At 34.5% G+C, this 16,158-nt stretch overlaps 1 protein-coding gene across 13 annotated transcripts in view; it reads right to left on the bottom strand.

The window, feature by feature from the left end:
* unc80 (uncoordinated 80) overlaps positions 1-16,158 on the bottom strand; it is a 60,618-nt gene that overhangs the window by 15,570 nt on the left and 28,890 nt on the right. For 11 of the 13 annotated variants that reach the window (XM_064356426.1, XM_015981935.2, XM_015981943.2 and 8 more), the window contains 20 exons: positions 15,890-16,128; positions 14,441-14,628; positions 14,237-14,385; positions 14,059-14,182; positions 13,844-14,006; positions 13,662-13,794; positions 10,726-10,841; positions 10,481-10,671; positions 9,813-10,431; positions 8,201-8,286; positions 7,954-8,113; positions 7,690-7,904; positions 7,356-7,639; positions 6,689-7,304; positions 6,447-6,633; positions 3,444-3,613; positions 2,874-3,396; positions 2,093-2,823; positions 1,827-2,045; positions 1,624-1,769 (listed from right to left, as the gene is read on the bottom strand). In XM_064356426.1, coding sequence (XP_064212496.1) covers positions 1,624-1,769; positions 1,827-2,045; positions 2,093-2,823; positions 2,874-3,396; positions 3,444-3,613; positions 6,447-6,633; positions 6,689-7,304; positions 7,356-7,639; positions 7,690-7,904; positions 7,954-8,113; positions 8,201-8,286; positions 9,813-10,431; positions 10,481-10,671; positions 10,726-10,841; positions 13,662-13,794; positions 13,844-14,006; positions 14,059-14,182; positions 14,237-14,385; positions 14,441-14,628; positions 15,890-16,128 — 5,259 coding nt within the window. The remainder of the gene's footprint in view (positions 1-1,623; positions 1,770-1,826; positions 2,046-2,092; positions 2,824-2,873; positions 3,397-3,443; positions 3,614-6,446; positions 6,634-6,688; positions 7,305-7,355; positions 7,640-7,689; positions 7,905-7,953; positions 8,114-8,200; positions 8,287-9,812; positions 10,432-10,480; positions 10,672-10,725; positions 10,842-13,661; positions 13,795-13,843; positions 14,007-14,058; positions 14,183-14,236; positions 14,386-14,440; positions 14,629-15,889; positions 16,129-16,158) is intronic. The other 2 variants (XM_015981946.2, XM_015981965.2) reach the window with 2 other exon arrangements.

Here is a 16,158-nt window from a genome sequence, read left to right as displayed (position 1 = left end):
CTACCATACTTGTTTTTTGCTACAACTATTTTCGGTACACCTTTAAAGTAAATCTTTTTCCCCTTTTGCCAGACGCTCTTTAAACTCCTTCCTGACTTCAAATGCTTTCTTTTGTTGGATCGGTGTTAAATCCTCGTTAATGTAGACCCCATTCTTCAATTTTGCACGCACCACAGTACGAACAACATCCGAATCGCTAAAAATCGCCTTAATACGTCGTGCCCTTGCAGGATTAGATTTGCCAATACGAGTAATAGATACAATCGCCGAAACGTCATTGTTTGGCAGTAAAGGTGTAAGCATGTTCACAACCGTGTTATAATCAGCCCCTTGTTGATCATCAACATTTTTCTCTCTTCTAATCCACTCGGTAGCTTCATTAATAATAGTTTCATCATTCAATACACTGAGATCTTGATTTATGTTATTTGTTTTTATCAATTTTAATTGTTCAACCTCGAGTCTTAATTTTTTGTTTTTTCTATCAACTCGCCGATAACTTTTCTCATATCCGTCACGATATGAGATTTCCATCGTCGATATCTGGATTATTTAGGAGAGTTGCATCCTCACAGCACTTTTTCTTCAATGCACATGCAATATGTGTCCAAAGATTGCACTTTGCACAAAAAACTCGGCGTTTAACCGCTGCTTTATTGCAAACAAAACACAGCACTTTATCTGTACGTCCATTCGCGTCGACCATCATCTTAAGCAAAATTAAAGAAAACTTTAAAAGAATTTTGAAATGAAAGTGGGTAGAATCTAAAACAGAATTTAGAAAATGTAGAAAAAACGTAAAAAAAGAGTTTATAAATTAATTTTGAGTAGAGTCTAGAAAATACTTGAAGAGAAATGTTTGCAGATTTTTTTTTAATTTGTAGATGGATGTAGAAAATAGTCTAAAGAAGACTATTGATTTCAGATGAAAAGATGGCTTCATAAAAGAATCAAACAAGAATTATAAAACAAATCTAGAGAAAAGTACAGAAATAACGTCGAAAAATAAACTAGAAAATTTTAGATTACAAGACTACAAAAAAGTTTCAAACGAAAAAAATTAAATCTAAAAGAGAATTAGACGAATGAAGAAAAAAATGTACAAGTTTTTATTAAAGAATTTTGAATAGAAAAAATACTTTTACAGAAGAATTTAGAAAAGAATTTCTAAAGATAGATTTATCAAATGGTCCAAAGAAGAGTCCATATTTTAAATCTAAAAACGACTTTAAAAAGAATTTGAGATTAGATTTATAAAAAAATCTAAAAAGAATAGATTTCAGATTTAGAAACCGTTTTAGAAAAAAATCAGAACAGAATGTTAAGAAAAATCTTAAGAGTTCAGAAACACTTTTAAAGAATACTACAGACAAATTCTAAACAAATTAGAGAAAAGATTTTAAAAAAGGCAGAGTGGAGAATCTAAGAGGATTTGAAGAATGTTTACAGGTATAAGATATTCATTTTATTTACCTAGTTTTTGATCGTTAATGTTTATGCAATAAATAAATGATCAGCTTGTTTGCATATTATTTTTTTATGTTTTTCACAACTCCTTTGAGAATTTTTAAGTGACACTATTGGCAACACTGCAACAACAAATAGTTTACAAGTGATTCTTACTTTGTCAGTGCTTCACAGTTATTGACTAAAGTCTTGATAGAAACAGCAAGTTGATTAATGATTTCTTTTTCGGTCTTGCCTTCCTTGTTGTATGAAGGTAACTGAATATGTTGTACGTAACACGGCAAAATAGCCTCCAGTATTATCTTTGGAAATAAAACACGTAGGTACGTTTCCAAGACAAATTAAATTAAAAAACTTACCAACATTTGATATCCTCTTACACTCTCAGATGAGTACGAAACCACCATCACGCATAACGATATACAGTCCAAAATTGTCACCATTTCATTTTCATCATGGTAGCAAAAGTCTATTGCCTTTAAAGGTTTATCTTCTTTAACTAGTTCAGCGATGTTTAACGGATCGGGTGATGGTGTTTCCAGACTTAAAAGAAGATTGAAAAGGCAGCTCGATTGTATCTAAAATATCGGGTTAAATTTGAAATTATTTTTAGTTAAGCATTCACTTTGTGTGCGTCACCAAACGTCCCTTCTTCGTCGGTATCAAGCATAGCAGAAACGGAACCAAACATTTGTAGAATGAAAGGTTTCCGATTCATTAAATAAAACTGTTTAACGGCATATTCAACAGTAGTGGTGACTAGTTTATTTGTTTGGTGGTTCGAGTAAATTTTTAATAATGTTGGCATAATAAGTAAGTACCCATTGGTTGAAAAAATATTTTTAAAATGAAAAGCTGCATTAATATAAGTAGCCATAACATATCGCAAAATGCACGCGTCTTCAGAATGTAGTATCACAGACCCATTTAAAACATTGAGAAATAAGTGGATGTCACCCGAATAGGCAAAATTCCCAGCCATTGCCTCAAACATTCGTGCAATAAGTCGCACCCACATAAATTTATGGAGGACGTCTAAACCCAGAAGCTCTTTACCAAGTGTTCCTCCTTTGTAAAGATCCAAATCAGACTCGAGTGCTTTGCGAGGAAACGAAGGAAGTTTCATTAATTCCTCGTGAAGAAAAACAACTCTTTGAACTACCATGTCAACGTTCTTCAAAATGGCCCAAGTGAGAAGAACTTTCCCGATTTCAACAAATTTGTGTAACAGCTCTTGTTTTTGCAAAGCATTGAATGCTTCCTCCGGTTTCATGTGAATTAACTCCAATTGTGGATACTGTGATCTTTTGAAGAAGTAATAATCACGAACGTAGGAAGACGGGTTTCTTATTTGGTCTATAAAAATATTGATTAAAGTGAGTTAGAACAATTGTGGCAACAAATACGTGTCTTGTAATCCACTAGGAAAAATTCCTTGTGTCGATTATCATCGATTCCAAAAAAGTCTAAAGCCTCTCTCAGAATTTGGCAAAATTGTGTGTCTTCTTGAATCGGGAATTGGGAGGGAATGCCTCCAGCATCTGGATCTTGAGGTCCATGCACTATAATTTTCTTGGCAGATGGAACATTGGCTGTGAGTAGAATAGAAGCATCGCATTGTTCTTTCCTTAGTATTTGCTTTAAATCTTTGAACATAATTCCTTGAACACTGTGAACAACCATCCACAACAAAGATAAAGCTGCTCCAATTAACATTTGACCATCTTCGTGAGGACTTCGCACATAAAACATCACGTATCCAATTATGTAATTGTATAAGGCAAAAGCTGCCTGTTGTGGTAGTTTTGGAATAAATCTAATGACATGGCGTAAAATTTTAAACATTTGTTCCTGTTTTTCCCGTGTTAGTCGTTCTAGAATATATCTCAAAAATAAAGCACTGTCTTCGACCAAACAACACCAGATGACCTACAAAACTTGTTTGTAAAATCTATTAGAAACACACTAAAAAATACTTGGTATGCAACTTCATAGACTGCATTACCATCAGCAGAAACAGCGGCATCATCCAGTAAAGTAATGATTTGAACAACTGCCGAACATAAACAAGACGGGAAAAGAGAATGGGCTGAGTGTAGGTGATGTACTGTATTTCGTGTTTGTCCTTCAGCTTGCTCATCGTCCGCTAAAATAAAACTAGAATAATAAAAACAAAACCAGGGGTAAACCGCAACCAAAATTTTGTTTCTGTAGATTTTTTCTGATTCCTCGAAATTATTTCCCGCAAATTAATTACTATTCATTGCATATTATATATTTCACTCTTTAGTTATCATAATATAAATTTTTGTAACTTGTAATAATTTGGAGATGTTCATCTACTTGTAATCAAGAAACAAGTCAATGCAGAAATTTTTGTAATAATCGATAGCTTCTCAAAAAAGAAACAGGCGGTCCACTCGGTCACAACTGAGGAGGCGACCTCGCACCACCAGACAGAAGTGCAGAGAAACGTTCGGGACAGGACACTGGCGAGGTTTCCGCAAAACGGTCAAAGCGTGACGTCATCATGGGGGCCGAAATCTTAGGCAATTTCGACCCAGACGAATTGTAATGTGGAATGGTGGCTAAACAAAAACGACCAGCTGCCGACACCAGCCCACGACAAAACAGCCCACCACTTAAATACAGGGTTATAAGAAATATTAAAAAAGTTAATAGTATAGATTAAAATAAACAAATAAGTCTAAATGCAAAGTCAAAACGATTAGGCCTGGTAGTGTTACTTGGTATGGTTCACAAAAATATTTCAGTCAACATTTACAGCCGGCTGTGAAAATGTGCTGTGCAAATATGTATAAAATATAAAAAAGTGCTTATAGTCTGCCCTATGATGAGTCTTTTGTTTATCATTTGAATCCAACTTTCAATAATCAAGACATTTAATAAATATTATTATTAAATGTTTCAAACTTTTCAAATATTGTGATTTAGACAATTTTTATAAACGTCATTATCAAAATTGTTGATTACGTAATAGAATTGAATTTTCATTCAACTAATTTTTTATCCGTTTGAAAATTTGACTTATTTTTTGCTGTTTCAAAACTATGTAAGGGCCAACGCCGCATTTTATCTAATTATCTTTATAAATAAGATTAATAAAAATGTAAAATAGTTACTAATGACTAAAAATCTCACTAAAACTATAAACAAGGTAATTAGCTATTAATTTTTTGAAGTGCATAAATATTTTATAACAACTAATTTTGAGAGAAACTGCGACGTTGGCATTTACTTAGATTGGAAACAGCTAATAAGAACAACTACAAATTTTTATCTTTTTTTTATTTTGAATTTATTTGTTTCCACCATTTAAAATTTAAAACAATTTTTTAGTTGGTTTATTGATCGTATAATTTTTTATGCGACTAACGTCCAACTATGGTTGGAATGAGCTATTTTATTAATGGACTGTTTATTTTGTCGTGAGATCAAGTTAAAGACCGATGTACCTGTTTATTATCATTCGGAAAAGGCTGTTGTTCAAGAGAAGGTGCAAAACCTTATTAGACGTCGGCGTTGTCAGGGAGTCCCAATAGGACTATGCGAGTCCCATAGTGTTGGTCCCTAAGAAGAATGGTGAGACGAGTCTGTGTGTCGATTACAGGGCGCTGAATGCAATCACAGTGAAGGACAGGTTTCCTTTAATGTCAGACTAGCTCGACAAACTGGCAGGTAAGCGGTACTTCACAACCTTGGATATGGCCCAGGGGTTCCACCAGGTGCCAGTGCACCCCGATTTGGTCCATAAAACGGCATTTATCACTCCTTCTGGTCAATATGAGAACATGAGGGTTCTGTTTGATTTGGTGAATTCTTCTTCGGTGTTTCAGCGTATTGTATATCGAATGTTAGGCGAGTCAGCATTCGAACAATTGCGTGATCAACTTGTGAACAGCCTCTCTTGGCGTTGTACGACAGTAAGGCGCCTTTAGAACTACACACTGATGTAAATTCAACAGACAACAGCATATTTCAGCCGGGCGACCACAGCTAGTGAACAGACGTATCATAGCTACGAACTGGAGACCCTGGCGATTGTTGTGTCTCTCAGAAGATTTAGAGTGTATGTACATGGTGGGAGTGCATTTCAAGGTAGTTACAGACTGCGCGGCGGTAAGGGCGACCCTTCTGAAGTTAGACCTGGTGCCTCGCAATGCAAGAGTATGATCTGGAGGTGGAGTACAGATCAAGCGGGAAAATGCACCCGGCGAACGTACGCGTGGTTAGTCTTACCGAGGAGGATTGGTTTCTGACCGTTCAATTACAAGATGATAAGGCGCGGACGATTGTCGAAGCTCTGAAAGGCACACATACAGACAAACAACTTAAGGCGGACTTTAAGCTGAAAAACGAACGCCTGTACAGGGTGACTTTATACGGCGGCAGACTGTACGTCCCGCGATAGCGAAGTTTAACATCGGACACCCGGGTTTAGAAAGGTGCTTGGCGTTGTTGAAACAAACCTGCTGGTTTCCGAAAGGAGACGTTTTGTGCGTAAGTGTGTTGATGTTTGTTTGAGGTGTGCATTTACCAAAAGGCGCTTATGGCAAGGGCGAGGAATTCCTGCATTCTGTGAAGAAAGAGACCACAGTGCGAATCACTTGGGCCCATTTGTCAGAGGCGTGAAAGGAACAGTTATAACTTGGTGACGGCCGACGGATTTACCAAGTTCACCTTGGTAAAGCCAATCCGGACTATGAGATCCACCGAAGGAATTTGAAACTTTGTAATGTATTTATTATAACATTTACCCAAGCATGTACAAGTTTTCTAAAGACATTGTGAATAAAACATTGCCAAATTTATAATTGGTGTAAAATTATTAATTTTTATAAACATCTTCATATCAAAAAATATGTTAAATTATGATAAATAATCAAGTTTATTTAGATTTTTTTCCTTGATTTGTGCGGTTTCCCTTTCAAAACAAAAATAAAATCGCGCGTACAAACCTTCATCATGTTCCTCACTAGTGTGATAAAGACTCGGTTCATGTGCTGCTTGAATTGTGATAGGAATTGTCGTTATCAAAAAGTTTTCCCTTTCTTCTCGTTTTTTATCGTCTTGTGCTTGTAGCGCCATTTTGATCAGTTCAGTCTGCTGCTTCTTGCGTGTTTTTGTAGCAGTTACTAGAGATCTCTGCAAAAAATAAATTGCAAAAATAACGCCTTTTTCCAAAGTTTTTGTTACAAACATGTCGTTCTTGATTGATTGTAACTTCTTCAACTTTGGTTTTCACCAGTAGTTCCCACGGAGAATCTACAACATCCAACGATTCAATTCCAATTTTTGGCGATGGTAAAGTGAACTCAATTCCAGGAGGTGGTACTTTGAATAAAATGTGAGCATTTTCCTCCATTCTTGGCCACACTTGATATCGCATTTTCCACAAGACTTGGAATCTCAGAATGGCATTGATCCGAACAGCTGGGTCTGGATGTGAAAGACCATGTTGCATAATTTCGGACACTTGCTGAGGTGCTTTGACCGCCGCTAAAATAAATAAAGAGGCAGCACAGGCTGTTACTTCTTGGTTCGTTTCAAGTAGTAGTTCCCAAGCCACTGGAATTATCTCAACAAAATGTTCTTCCGAAAGAATTACTGCTCCTTTAAGGAGAACAGCTAAAGGGCTATGGAAGGCATCTTTGACTTGTGTTTTGATATATTTCAAAATTGGAGGAGGTTCTGATGGTTTTTCATCATTGTTACTCTTTGAGGAGTCTTGACCAGTCTCTGATTCTGCAATATCTCGACATGAATCTTTCGAAGCTAATTTACTCAACTGTGATCCATCTAAATTTTTTTCAATCCTGAAATGTCGTAAAGAACTAATTGAAACTTGTGTAATAACAAATAAGTACTTGTCTTTTTTGCCCACACTGTCTTTTCGTCGAATTGGCGATACTTGAGAGCTAGTCTGATCGGAAACTTTTCGATTGTGGCTCTTGTCCTTTTTGCCTTTCTTCTTACCACCAAAATCCATATTGAGTTTATCGTCTAAAACTCCAAATTCTTCACCGTACACTTTTCTAACTGCTTTGACAAGTCGGCTACAAGCTCTCATAACGCGTCGGTAGCAAAATGGATGGCAAAAGTTTTGATGTGTGCAAAAATAATAAAACGAATTTGAAACTTGAACCATAATCTAGAGGAAAAAATATTTGTAAATAGTTTGAAGCTGGAATATGTACTTGCCTTCATCCAAGGCATGTTTTTTGTGGTATCATCTGTGTCGTTACTATCACTTGGACTTTCGGGAGGTTGATCATCGCTAAGTACTCCTGGAGATTCTTCCCCACTTGCTTCCCCAGGCATTCCAGGTTCGGATGTGTCGCTTCTATCAGATAAGGAACTAACTTTTCGTTTGGATTGTATTGAATCAGTCCTTTTCACTGTTTCTGGAATCCTCCCTGAAACAAAATAAGTTAACAGGTTCAAAGCAAGTAACAGGATTCTCACATTCAATTTCCATATCTTTTCCTTCTTTGGTTCCACGTCTTAGTTTCAAACTTCTTCTTTTAAAGGAACCTCCAGTAGGTGCTGCTGTACCTCTTCGTAGTAGGTAAGGACGTGGAGGTTGACCTCCAATGCGTTTGCCGTCTTCTCCCTGCATCATAGCCTATTGCCATTTTACAAACAGGTATTTTTCTACTCGTGTTTAATTATTGTGTGTTTGTATGCATTGTTAGCAAAACTGAGATTTTACCTGCATTGTAACAGTGGTATTACTGCTTCCCTCCGATTCATTGTCTGGTTCGTGGAGAACAAAACTGATTTTACGTTCGGCTTGACCTACAGAACAGAAAACTTGTACCAGAAAATTTGTAGCTATTGAAAAGGTAATCTAACGAGGAACCAGCTTGAGTGTTTGTTTTATTATAGCAAAAATAATTTTTTTATTAATGGTAAAATCAAATGAAAAGTTTTTGATTTTCACGGAGTCTGTGTTACAAATTTTCAAAAAGCGCTTTGAAAATTTAGGGTGCCCTGACAAAACTTGCAGCCCGCGACAAAACAGCCCACCACTGAAATACAGGGTGTTAAAAAAGAATGTAAAATATTTAAAAACGTAATAGTAGATATAGACTAAAACAGATAAATTAAAATGTTTGAAAAGTATGTATTAACGGAAAAAATTATCCGTTTAAACAAACGATTAAGCCTGGTAGTGTTTCTTGGTATTGTTCAAAAAGACACTTCAATCAACCTTCCCAGCCGACTGTGAAAATGTGCAAATATGTATAAAATATCTTACTTAGAAAATGACTATTATTTACTTGGTAGTTTATTACTATCCTTTAAATTTCAACAGTTGGTTTTAATATTAAAATTTTTGTTTTGTTTAAGTTGATCCAACGATGATATTCTTGTTTCTTGCCGTAATTCCAACATTATCTTTTTTAAGTTTTGCGTATTTAAAAAACGAGGTGGAATGCGTACATTTTGCATGACGTAGAATAAAATAACACAAAATTATACAAGCTGTTGGCGAAGTTGAGGCGTTTCTTTTAAGAGGTGCTAGCATGCAGTGTTCTTAAGAGTTTTAGCCTAAAACACCTTAGTAAAATGTTTATGATAACGAAGATACAGTAACTTTTCTTTTTTGAAATTTTGGTAGCCAACCCTGTTCAAATCAAAAAACTCAAAGAACCAAGTAAAACTGTTACAATTATCATCTAATTAGTCGGAGGGGCTCACTATTACAATGATAACAATCTTACAGATTTATTGAAACGAATGCTATCAGAATGCATCAGTTGCGGCATTCAGAGACTACTTAGAGTATACAAAATTATAATAAAAGTAACATTATTGAAAATCTGGTATCCACAATAATGAGGTAGATTATTTTGAAGCGTTCATCTTAAAGGTAGGTAGGCAGGTAGACAGGACCAGACTCAAAATTTTAGAAAACTTAAAAAGTATCTCCGTTATTAAAACCATTTTATTAAGACGATTTAGACTAAAACTCTTAAGAATAATGCATAGTATCTCATGTTAAAAGAAACGCCTCAACTTCGCGAACATCCTGTATAAGCCAATGAAAGGTTATGACCACCTGGATGACCACCAAATCAACGAACCAGGATTTATAAAAAGATATTCTACCTTTGAAAAATTATGAAATTCCAAATTATGAAACTATTACTAGCTGTAACCGGTTGTTTTTTCTAAAACGTAATTTTTAGACAGGGGAACCTACGTTCAAATATTTGTTTTGTTCTCTAGTGGGTTTGTTCTGCTCAGGCTCTTTTCGGGGTAAAATTAAAAAGTTAAATACTTCCACGATAACTGAAAATGCATTATTTGAGTATTACCTGAATCTCGGTCACCAGCAATTGATTGTAGACTCTGAGCCGAAGTCTGCGAATGTCCCATCGAAGACAAAGCCATGCTCCACCTCCGATTTGCCTCTTTACTGTAATAACGTTCCCAAGGTACTGGTCGTTCCTTGCCGGTCATTCGTGATGATTTTGGTAATGTTTGATACGTTTCCCTAAGAAATCCAGTAATTTCGTGCAGTAGAATACAAGCAATGAGACGAAGAGCCATTGGACAACTCGAACCATACGTATTAATACTCGCTTCATCTAGAAAATCTTCCTCTTCATCTTGCATTAGAAGTTCCTTCTGTTTTTGTTCATCCAGCACCATTGCGGCAACATGTGGTTCCAACTGTTTATCTTCATTGATAATCTCTTCAAGTCGTTGCCCTAGAACTTCAGCCCATTGGTAAAACATTTTTCCTGCAGCTTTTTGCATAATGTGCGATCTTCTTATTCCAGTGGTAGGACCACGAGCTGGCAATGGACCAGAAGGTCGAAACATTGGAAAATTAAGTTTCATCCATGATGGCCATTGGCCCTTATTGCAACAGTGGACAAAATAAGCGCATTCGAGAAATAGAGTGGCTCTTGCAACAACAGTAGAGTGAGGCTGTAATGTTTTATTATGTCAACATTCTTAAAAAAAATCAAACAAATACCAAGTCTAGCATTGAAGCAAGGAGATAAGCATCGGGGACAGAACCTGGTGGACAAGTTTCAAGTAAAAATGATAATCTTAAAGCGCCTTGATATACAGGCGCAGTTGCTACTAATTTTCGCTCTTTGAATACAACAAATTCTGATTCACGCGAAGATTCGCCCATTTCTATTGAGTTTCTGCGACTGTGATCTAAGAAAGTAAAGAAAGGGAAGATTTTTTAGTGTTTGTATTTATTATACTTACATCCACCTGATGATTCTTCGGTGCTACCATCCTTTTTCTTGCCTTTTTTTAATACATATTTGTTGAAACGGTCTTCTACGCGCCTTTTGGCTTTTTGGAGAGTTTGCCCAACATTGCTGTAAAAGATAGGTTAGCAGCTCATGCTGATGAAAGCGAATCTTGTTTAAGTAACCAAATAAATCCATAACTTAAAATGTTTAACTTTAGCACTTTCTTAGAGAAACAAAAATCAAGAACATGTTATAAAAACACTTATAGAAATTGAAAGTTAGAAAGGGAAAACAAAAATGAACCATTAATGACTTTATTTATAAAAAATCACTGTATAAAGGTGAAAATGCTTTATTATGACTAAAACAACGATTTTAATACCCATTTTGTTGAAAAGATTTAATTTCGTGAGATTCGAAAACGACAGAACGATCATGTAAAAACTTGAAAGTTTTTATTTTGCTGAAAAAACGATTTTAAACACCAATTTTCTTGAGTTTAAGACGATCTTTTGATTCAAAAAGACAAAAATTGTTAAAGAAAATTTACAAATCATCGTTTTCAAGGCGAGAATAATGCAATTTCAGCTTGTATAACGTGATTTTTACCAATTTAGAGCAAGGAATCGTCCGATATTAGACTCTGTCGACAACACTGGTGTTCCAGTCGTCGATTTTGACCAGAATATGGCAATTTTAGCTTCTTTACTGCAATTTTTTGCCGTTTTGAACCAAAAAATAGTCCGAAATTAAATTGTTTTAAAACACTGGTAGTTAAGTTTTCTTTTTAAAGCGGTTTTAGCATTTCTACAGCGAGATTTGTCGTTTTAAGTAATAATTCGGCGTTTTCGGCTTCACAATAAATCAATTTCTGGTTTTCTACAGCTAATTTTGTCATTTTTTGAGCAAAGAAACGTCTTGACTAAAACACCAGAATTGTTGAAAACCCTTAATATCAGACAATAGATTTGTTGCTCCAAAGAGTTCAAGAATACTGTAAAAAAGCTGAAAATGCTTTGTTCTGGCTTAAAACAACGATTGTATTACCAGTTTTGTTGAAAAGAGTTGATTTCGTGAGAATTTTTACTCAATGACATAAAACTCTTGGTGGAAAAGGCAAATATTTTTTATTTTGCTAAAAAACTATTTTGAACACTAATTTTCTTGATTTTAAGACGATTCTTTGACCCAATACGACAAATCGCTGTATAGAGATAACAAATTGTCGTTTTAAGTCAAAATAATGCAATTTTAGTTTTTACACAATGATTTTTGCCAATTTGGAGCAACAAGTCGTTCGATATTAAGCACTGCAACAATACTGGTGTTTCAGTCTTCGTTTTTTGACAGAATATAGCAATTGCAGCTTCTTTATCGCGATTTTTTGGTGTTCTAGTGATTATATCTTCTTTTTCAGCCAATCAAGAGAAAAATGCAACATTTTTCTTATTATTTAATTTTTATATATTTTGTTTTATATTAATATTATTATTATTATTTTGAGGTTAAGTTAGTTGCGTTAGGCTAGACTTCGCCCCACAAAGCTTGTATATTTTATTTTTTTCAATAAAGGCCTATTGCTATTGTTTTATTATTATTATTATTATTATTATTATTAATTATTATTGTGAGATTTGTCGATTTGCCGTTTTTGTTTTAAGAATCGCCGTTTTCCGGTCAAACTAAAAAAAAAGTTTTTCAGCAACTAATTTTGTCATTTATGAGCAAAATAATGTCGACTGAAACACCGTTGTTATTGAAAGCGCTTAGTTTCAGTCGATCCCTTTCTCCAAAGAGGCAAAAATCACTGTATAAAGCCAAAAATACTTTTTTGTTAACTTTAAACAACGATTTTAATACCGTTTTGTTGAAAAAAATTGATTTCGTAAAACTCAAAAACGACAGAACTTTTAAAAAAAGTTAAATTTTTTTATTTTGTTAAAAAAACGATTTGAAAAACCGATTTTCTTAATTTGGAGATGATTTTTTGATACAAAATGACAAAAATCACTATAGAGAAGCTACAAATCATCGTTGTGGGCCAGAATCATGCAATTTGAGCTTTTATACAGTGATTTGTATCATTTTAGACAAAGAATTGACCGAAGATAACTGATTACAGAAAAACTGGTAATTTAGGGCCGTTTTATAGAAGCGCCTTTAAATTAATCTGCAATTAAATGGATGATTAACTAATCACATGACTAAATTGAACCAATCTGATTGGTCTATTTGCGTTGTTTACTTTTAACTTTAATTGAGCTTTCTAAACCTTTTTTATTCTATCGTCAAGAAAAAATAACTATTACCCCCAGTTTAAAGCGGTTTTAGCATTTTCTACAGTAAGATTTGTCGTTTGTAGCTAAGGAATTGGCTGCTTCACCATCAGAAAAACCAAAACCGATGAAAGCGCTTAATATTTACAGGAGCGTTCTCACGGATCGATTTTAGTTGATCAAGTTTTTACGTTTATAATTTTCATTCAAGTTTTGGGAATCAACTTTAGTTGAACAACTAAAATCAACCTGTGAGAACTTGCCATAAAGCGGTAAAAATCACTGTATAAAAGTTGAAAATGGTTTGTTCTGGCCTAAAACAACGATTTTAATACCAGCTTTGTTAAAAAAACTTGATATCGTCAGATTCAAATTCAAAATCGACAAAATTCTTTATGAAAAAACTATAATTCCTTCCTTTGCTGAAAAACTATTTTAAACATCAGTTTTCTTGATTTTGAGACGATTCTTTGATCCAAAACGTAAAAATCGTTTTAGTACAAATACTACAAATCTTCGTTTTAAGACCACATAAAGCAATTTCAGCTTTTATACAGTGATTTTTGCTACTTTAGAGAAAGGAAACAATATTGGTGTTTCAGTTATTGTTTTATTGCTGTTTTTAAGTAAAGAATCGGCGTTTTGGGCGTCAGAATAAATACTAAATCACCTTTTTCCAGTTTTATTTGGATAGTATTTAGAAGGCTGCCGTATAAAGCTTGAAGTATCCGTTCCGGAGTCACCATTATCAAGGTTCTCATTATTATCAAGCGATGTCTGATCACTCTTCTTAAACCAATTAACTACAACACTCCCAAATAGAATTTTAGTCCAATGAAACTATTTTAATACCAATTCCACCAAGTTTTGATTTAGACTTGGTTTTGGAAGCTGGTTCCGAAATACCAAGAGCTTTCTCGCTTTGGCGAGGTGTTAGAATATGGCGTTTCCGAATATTGCCTAAAGGACTTTGACTGATTTTAGACAATTCTTCGGCTTCAGTTTCCAATAAACTCTACAAACTTTTGTAGTAATACTCTTTACGACTTTGGGTCAAAATGTGTTACCGCGCAAGTTGACGAAGTGCTCCGTTTTTTGAATAAGAGTTTTCGAACCCCTTTTTCATCAATAGTGTATGAGGTATCGGTTGGAATATCTTGTTGATCGTCCATTTCGGAGTAATGCATGTGCCTTAAAAAGTTTATTACAAGTAAAAAAAACTAAAAAATGTAAGAGAGGAGGTACCGTATAACACGAGTTGTTTGGGTATTTGATTCTTTTTTGCTTGGTCTGTCAGCTGTATCAATGAGTGCACTTAAAGCAACTCGTCTGAAAACGCTTCCATGTCCCTCTTTAACGTAGGTCATAAGTTGCCTCACTTCACAGTATATTCCCTACAATCAATCATCTTTGTCGAAAACTGATTTGGGTGTGTGATAAAAATTTTACCAAATTTTCGGGCGTTTTGAGTTCTTTGGCCGAACCAACAAACCTAGTGACCAATGGTTTGAAAACATGTGTCATGACTTGCCCTTCAACCCCTCGCATCCCTCCACCACCTACGCCTGTGTCAAAGTTCGTTCCATAACCACCTTGCGATACCGTGTCAGGTGACCTGCTAGAGCCCCGCTTCTGGTCTGAACGAAATGTTACGCTCAAAAATTGACAGCTTTGAAAGAGTGATCTGAGCCTTTGCACACACATTTTTGTACCAAAAAGACAAGTAAAATGAGTGTACAAGCTGGTGTTGTCATTTTTCAAAGCTCGTTTCTCTATTCTACTCTAGCCATTAAAATCGGAAGCAAAAGTTGGGAAAACGAGACCAGTTCTCTATGGAGCACAGCATAGCACAAACACTAGTCTTACAAGGTGAGTGAAGTTATAAGTAACACGGGCAGTGGTGGATTTATCAAATCGAGAGGTAAACCTCAGAGAAATTAATGAAAATAAAAGATTATCAGTAGAGACCGGATTTTAGAAAACTTTCCCTACACGCAATTTTTAAGGCTTTTTTTTAAACTCGAAATAAATTTGTTTCGTTAAAAATGGAAATATTTGACACCATTTTAATTCTTCCTAAATTCCTGAATTAAATTGTTGTATCCTAATAAGTTTAAACATCCTAGAGTTGTGTTCAACGTTCCTAATTTAAAATAAGATATTTTTTATTTTTTTAATAGTAATTAGTTTAAAATCATTACATCAAATTTTTCACTTTCATAGTTATTTTATTTTATATCTAAAATTTTTTTGTTTTTTAGGCTTCCAGTATTTCAGCTTTTTAGTTTTTTAATTTCTCCATAGTACATATTTCATTTTCTTCATTTCCTCAATTTTTCAGTTTGTAGTGGTTTTACTATCTTATATTATTAATGTTCTTACTTTGCAGTTTTATAGTTTTTTAATCTCTTTCAGTCACTTAGATCTACAGAATTTTAATCTTACCGTTTTTTAGTATTTCAGTTTTTAAGTTTCTTTAGCTTTTCAGTCTTTTAGTGTATTGGTTTTTTAGTCAGAATCTAATTTATCAATTCAATTTATTCAATTTATTGGTGTTTTTCTTTTCCAGTTCTATAGTTTTTTCAATTTTTTAATTTTTTAGTCGCTTAGTTCTTCAAAATCGCAGTCTCAATATCTTTATTATTTGTGTTTTTTGTTTCTCAGCGTTAAAGTTCAGAAAAAATCAAAAAACATCCAGAGAAATTAAAGCAAAAAAAGCAATTTACCACTCGCTTCAAACTCAAAATGTGATAAATCCATCACTGAACAAAGGTGTTCCTTTGTAACATGTGAAAAAGAAAGAGTTGTGTATGAAAGTAACGTCGACAGTTTTTGAGATAAGAGTAGATTTGTTACATTTAACAAATGTCTTTGTGGATTGTACTTCTGATAACTTACTCAATGGAGACAACAAAGAGCTTGGGTCAATACAATAGCCGACGTAAGCATGGAAGAAGTCTAAAATATCTGGAATAGTTTGATTTTTGACATAATCTCTTAAGAAATTTTTAAATTGTTTTCCACTCGCTCGGTTTAGTTTAGCTAAAATGTTTTGGCACTGAGTTCTCAAAAATTCTGCTGCGGGTCCTCTTTGCCCATCAGCGCAACCATGTGGACAACCCAAGTGTTTAAGAACCCTGTCACAAAACGTATTATTTTCCAGTCAA

Source organism: Tribolium castaneum, chromosome 4 (genome assembly GCF_031307605.1).
Source record: "Tribolium castaneum strain GA2 chromosome 4, icTriCast1.1, whole genome shotgun sequence".
Classification (NCBI taxonomy): domain Eukaryota; kingdom Metazoa; phylum Arthropoda; class Insecta; order Coleoptera; family Tenebrionidae; genus Tribolium; species Tribolium castaneum.
This window is presented reverse-complemented; position numbering and strand designations above follow the sequence as displayed.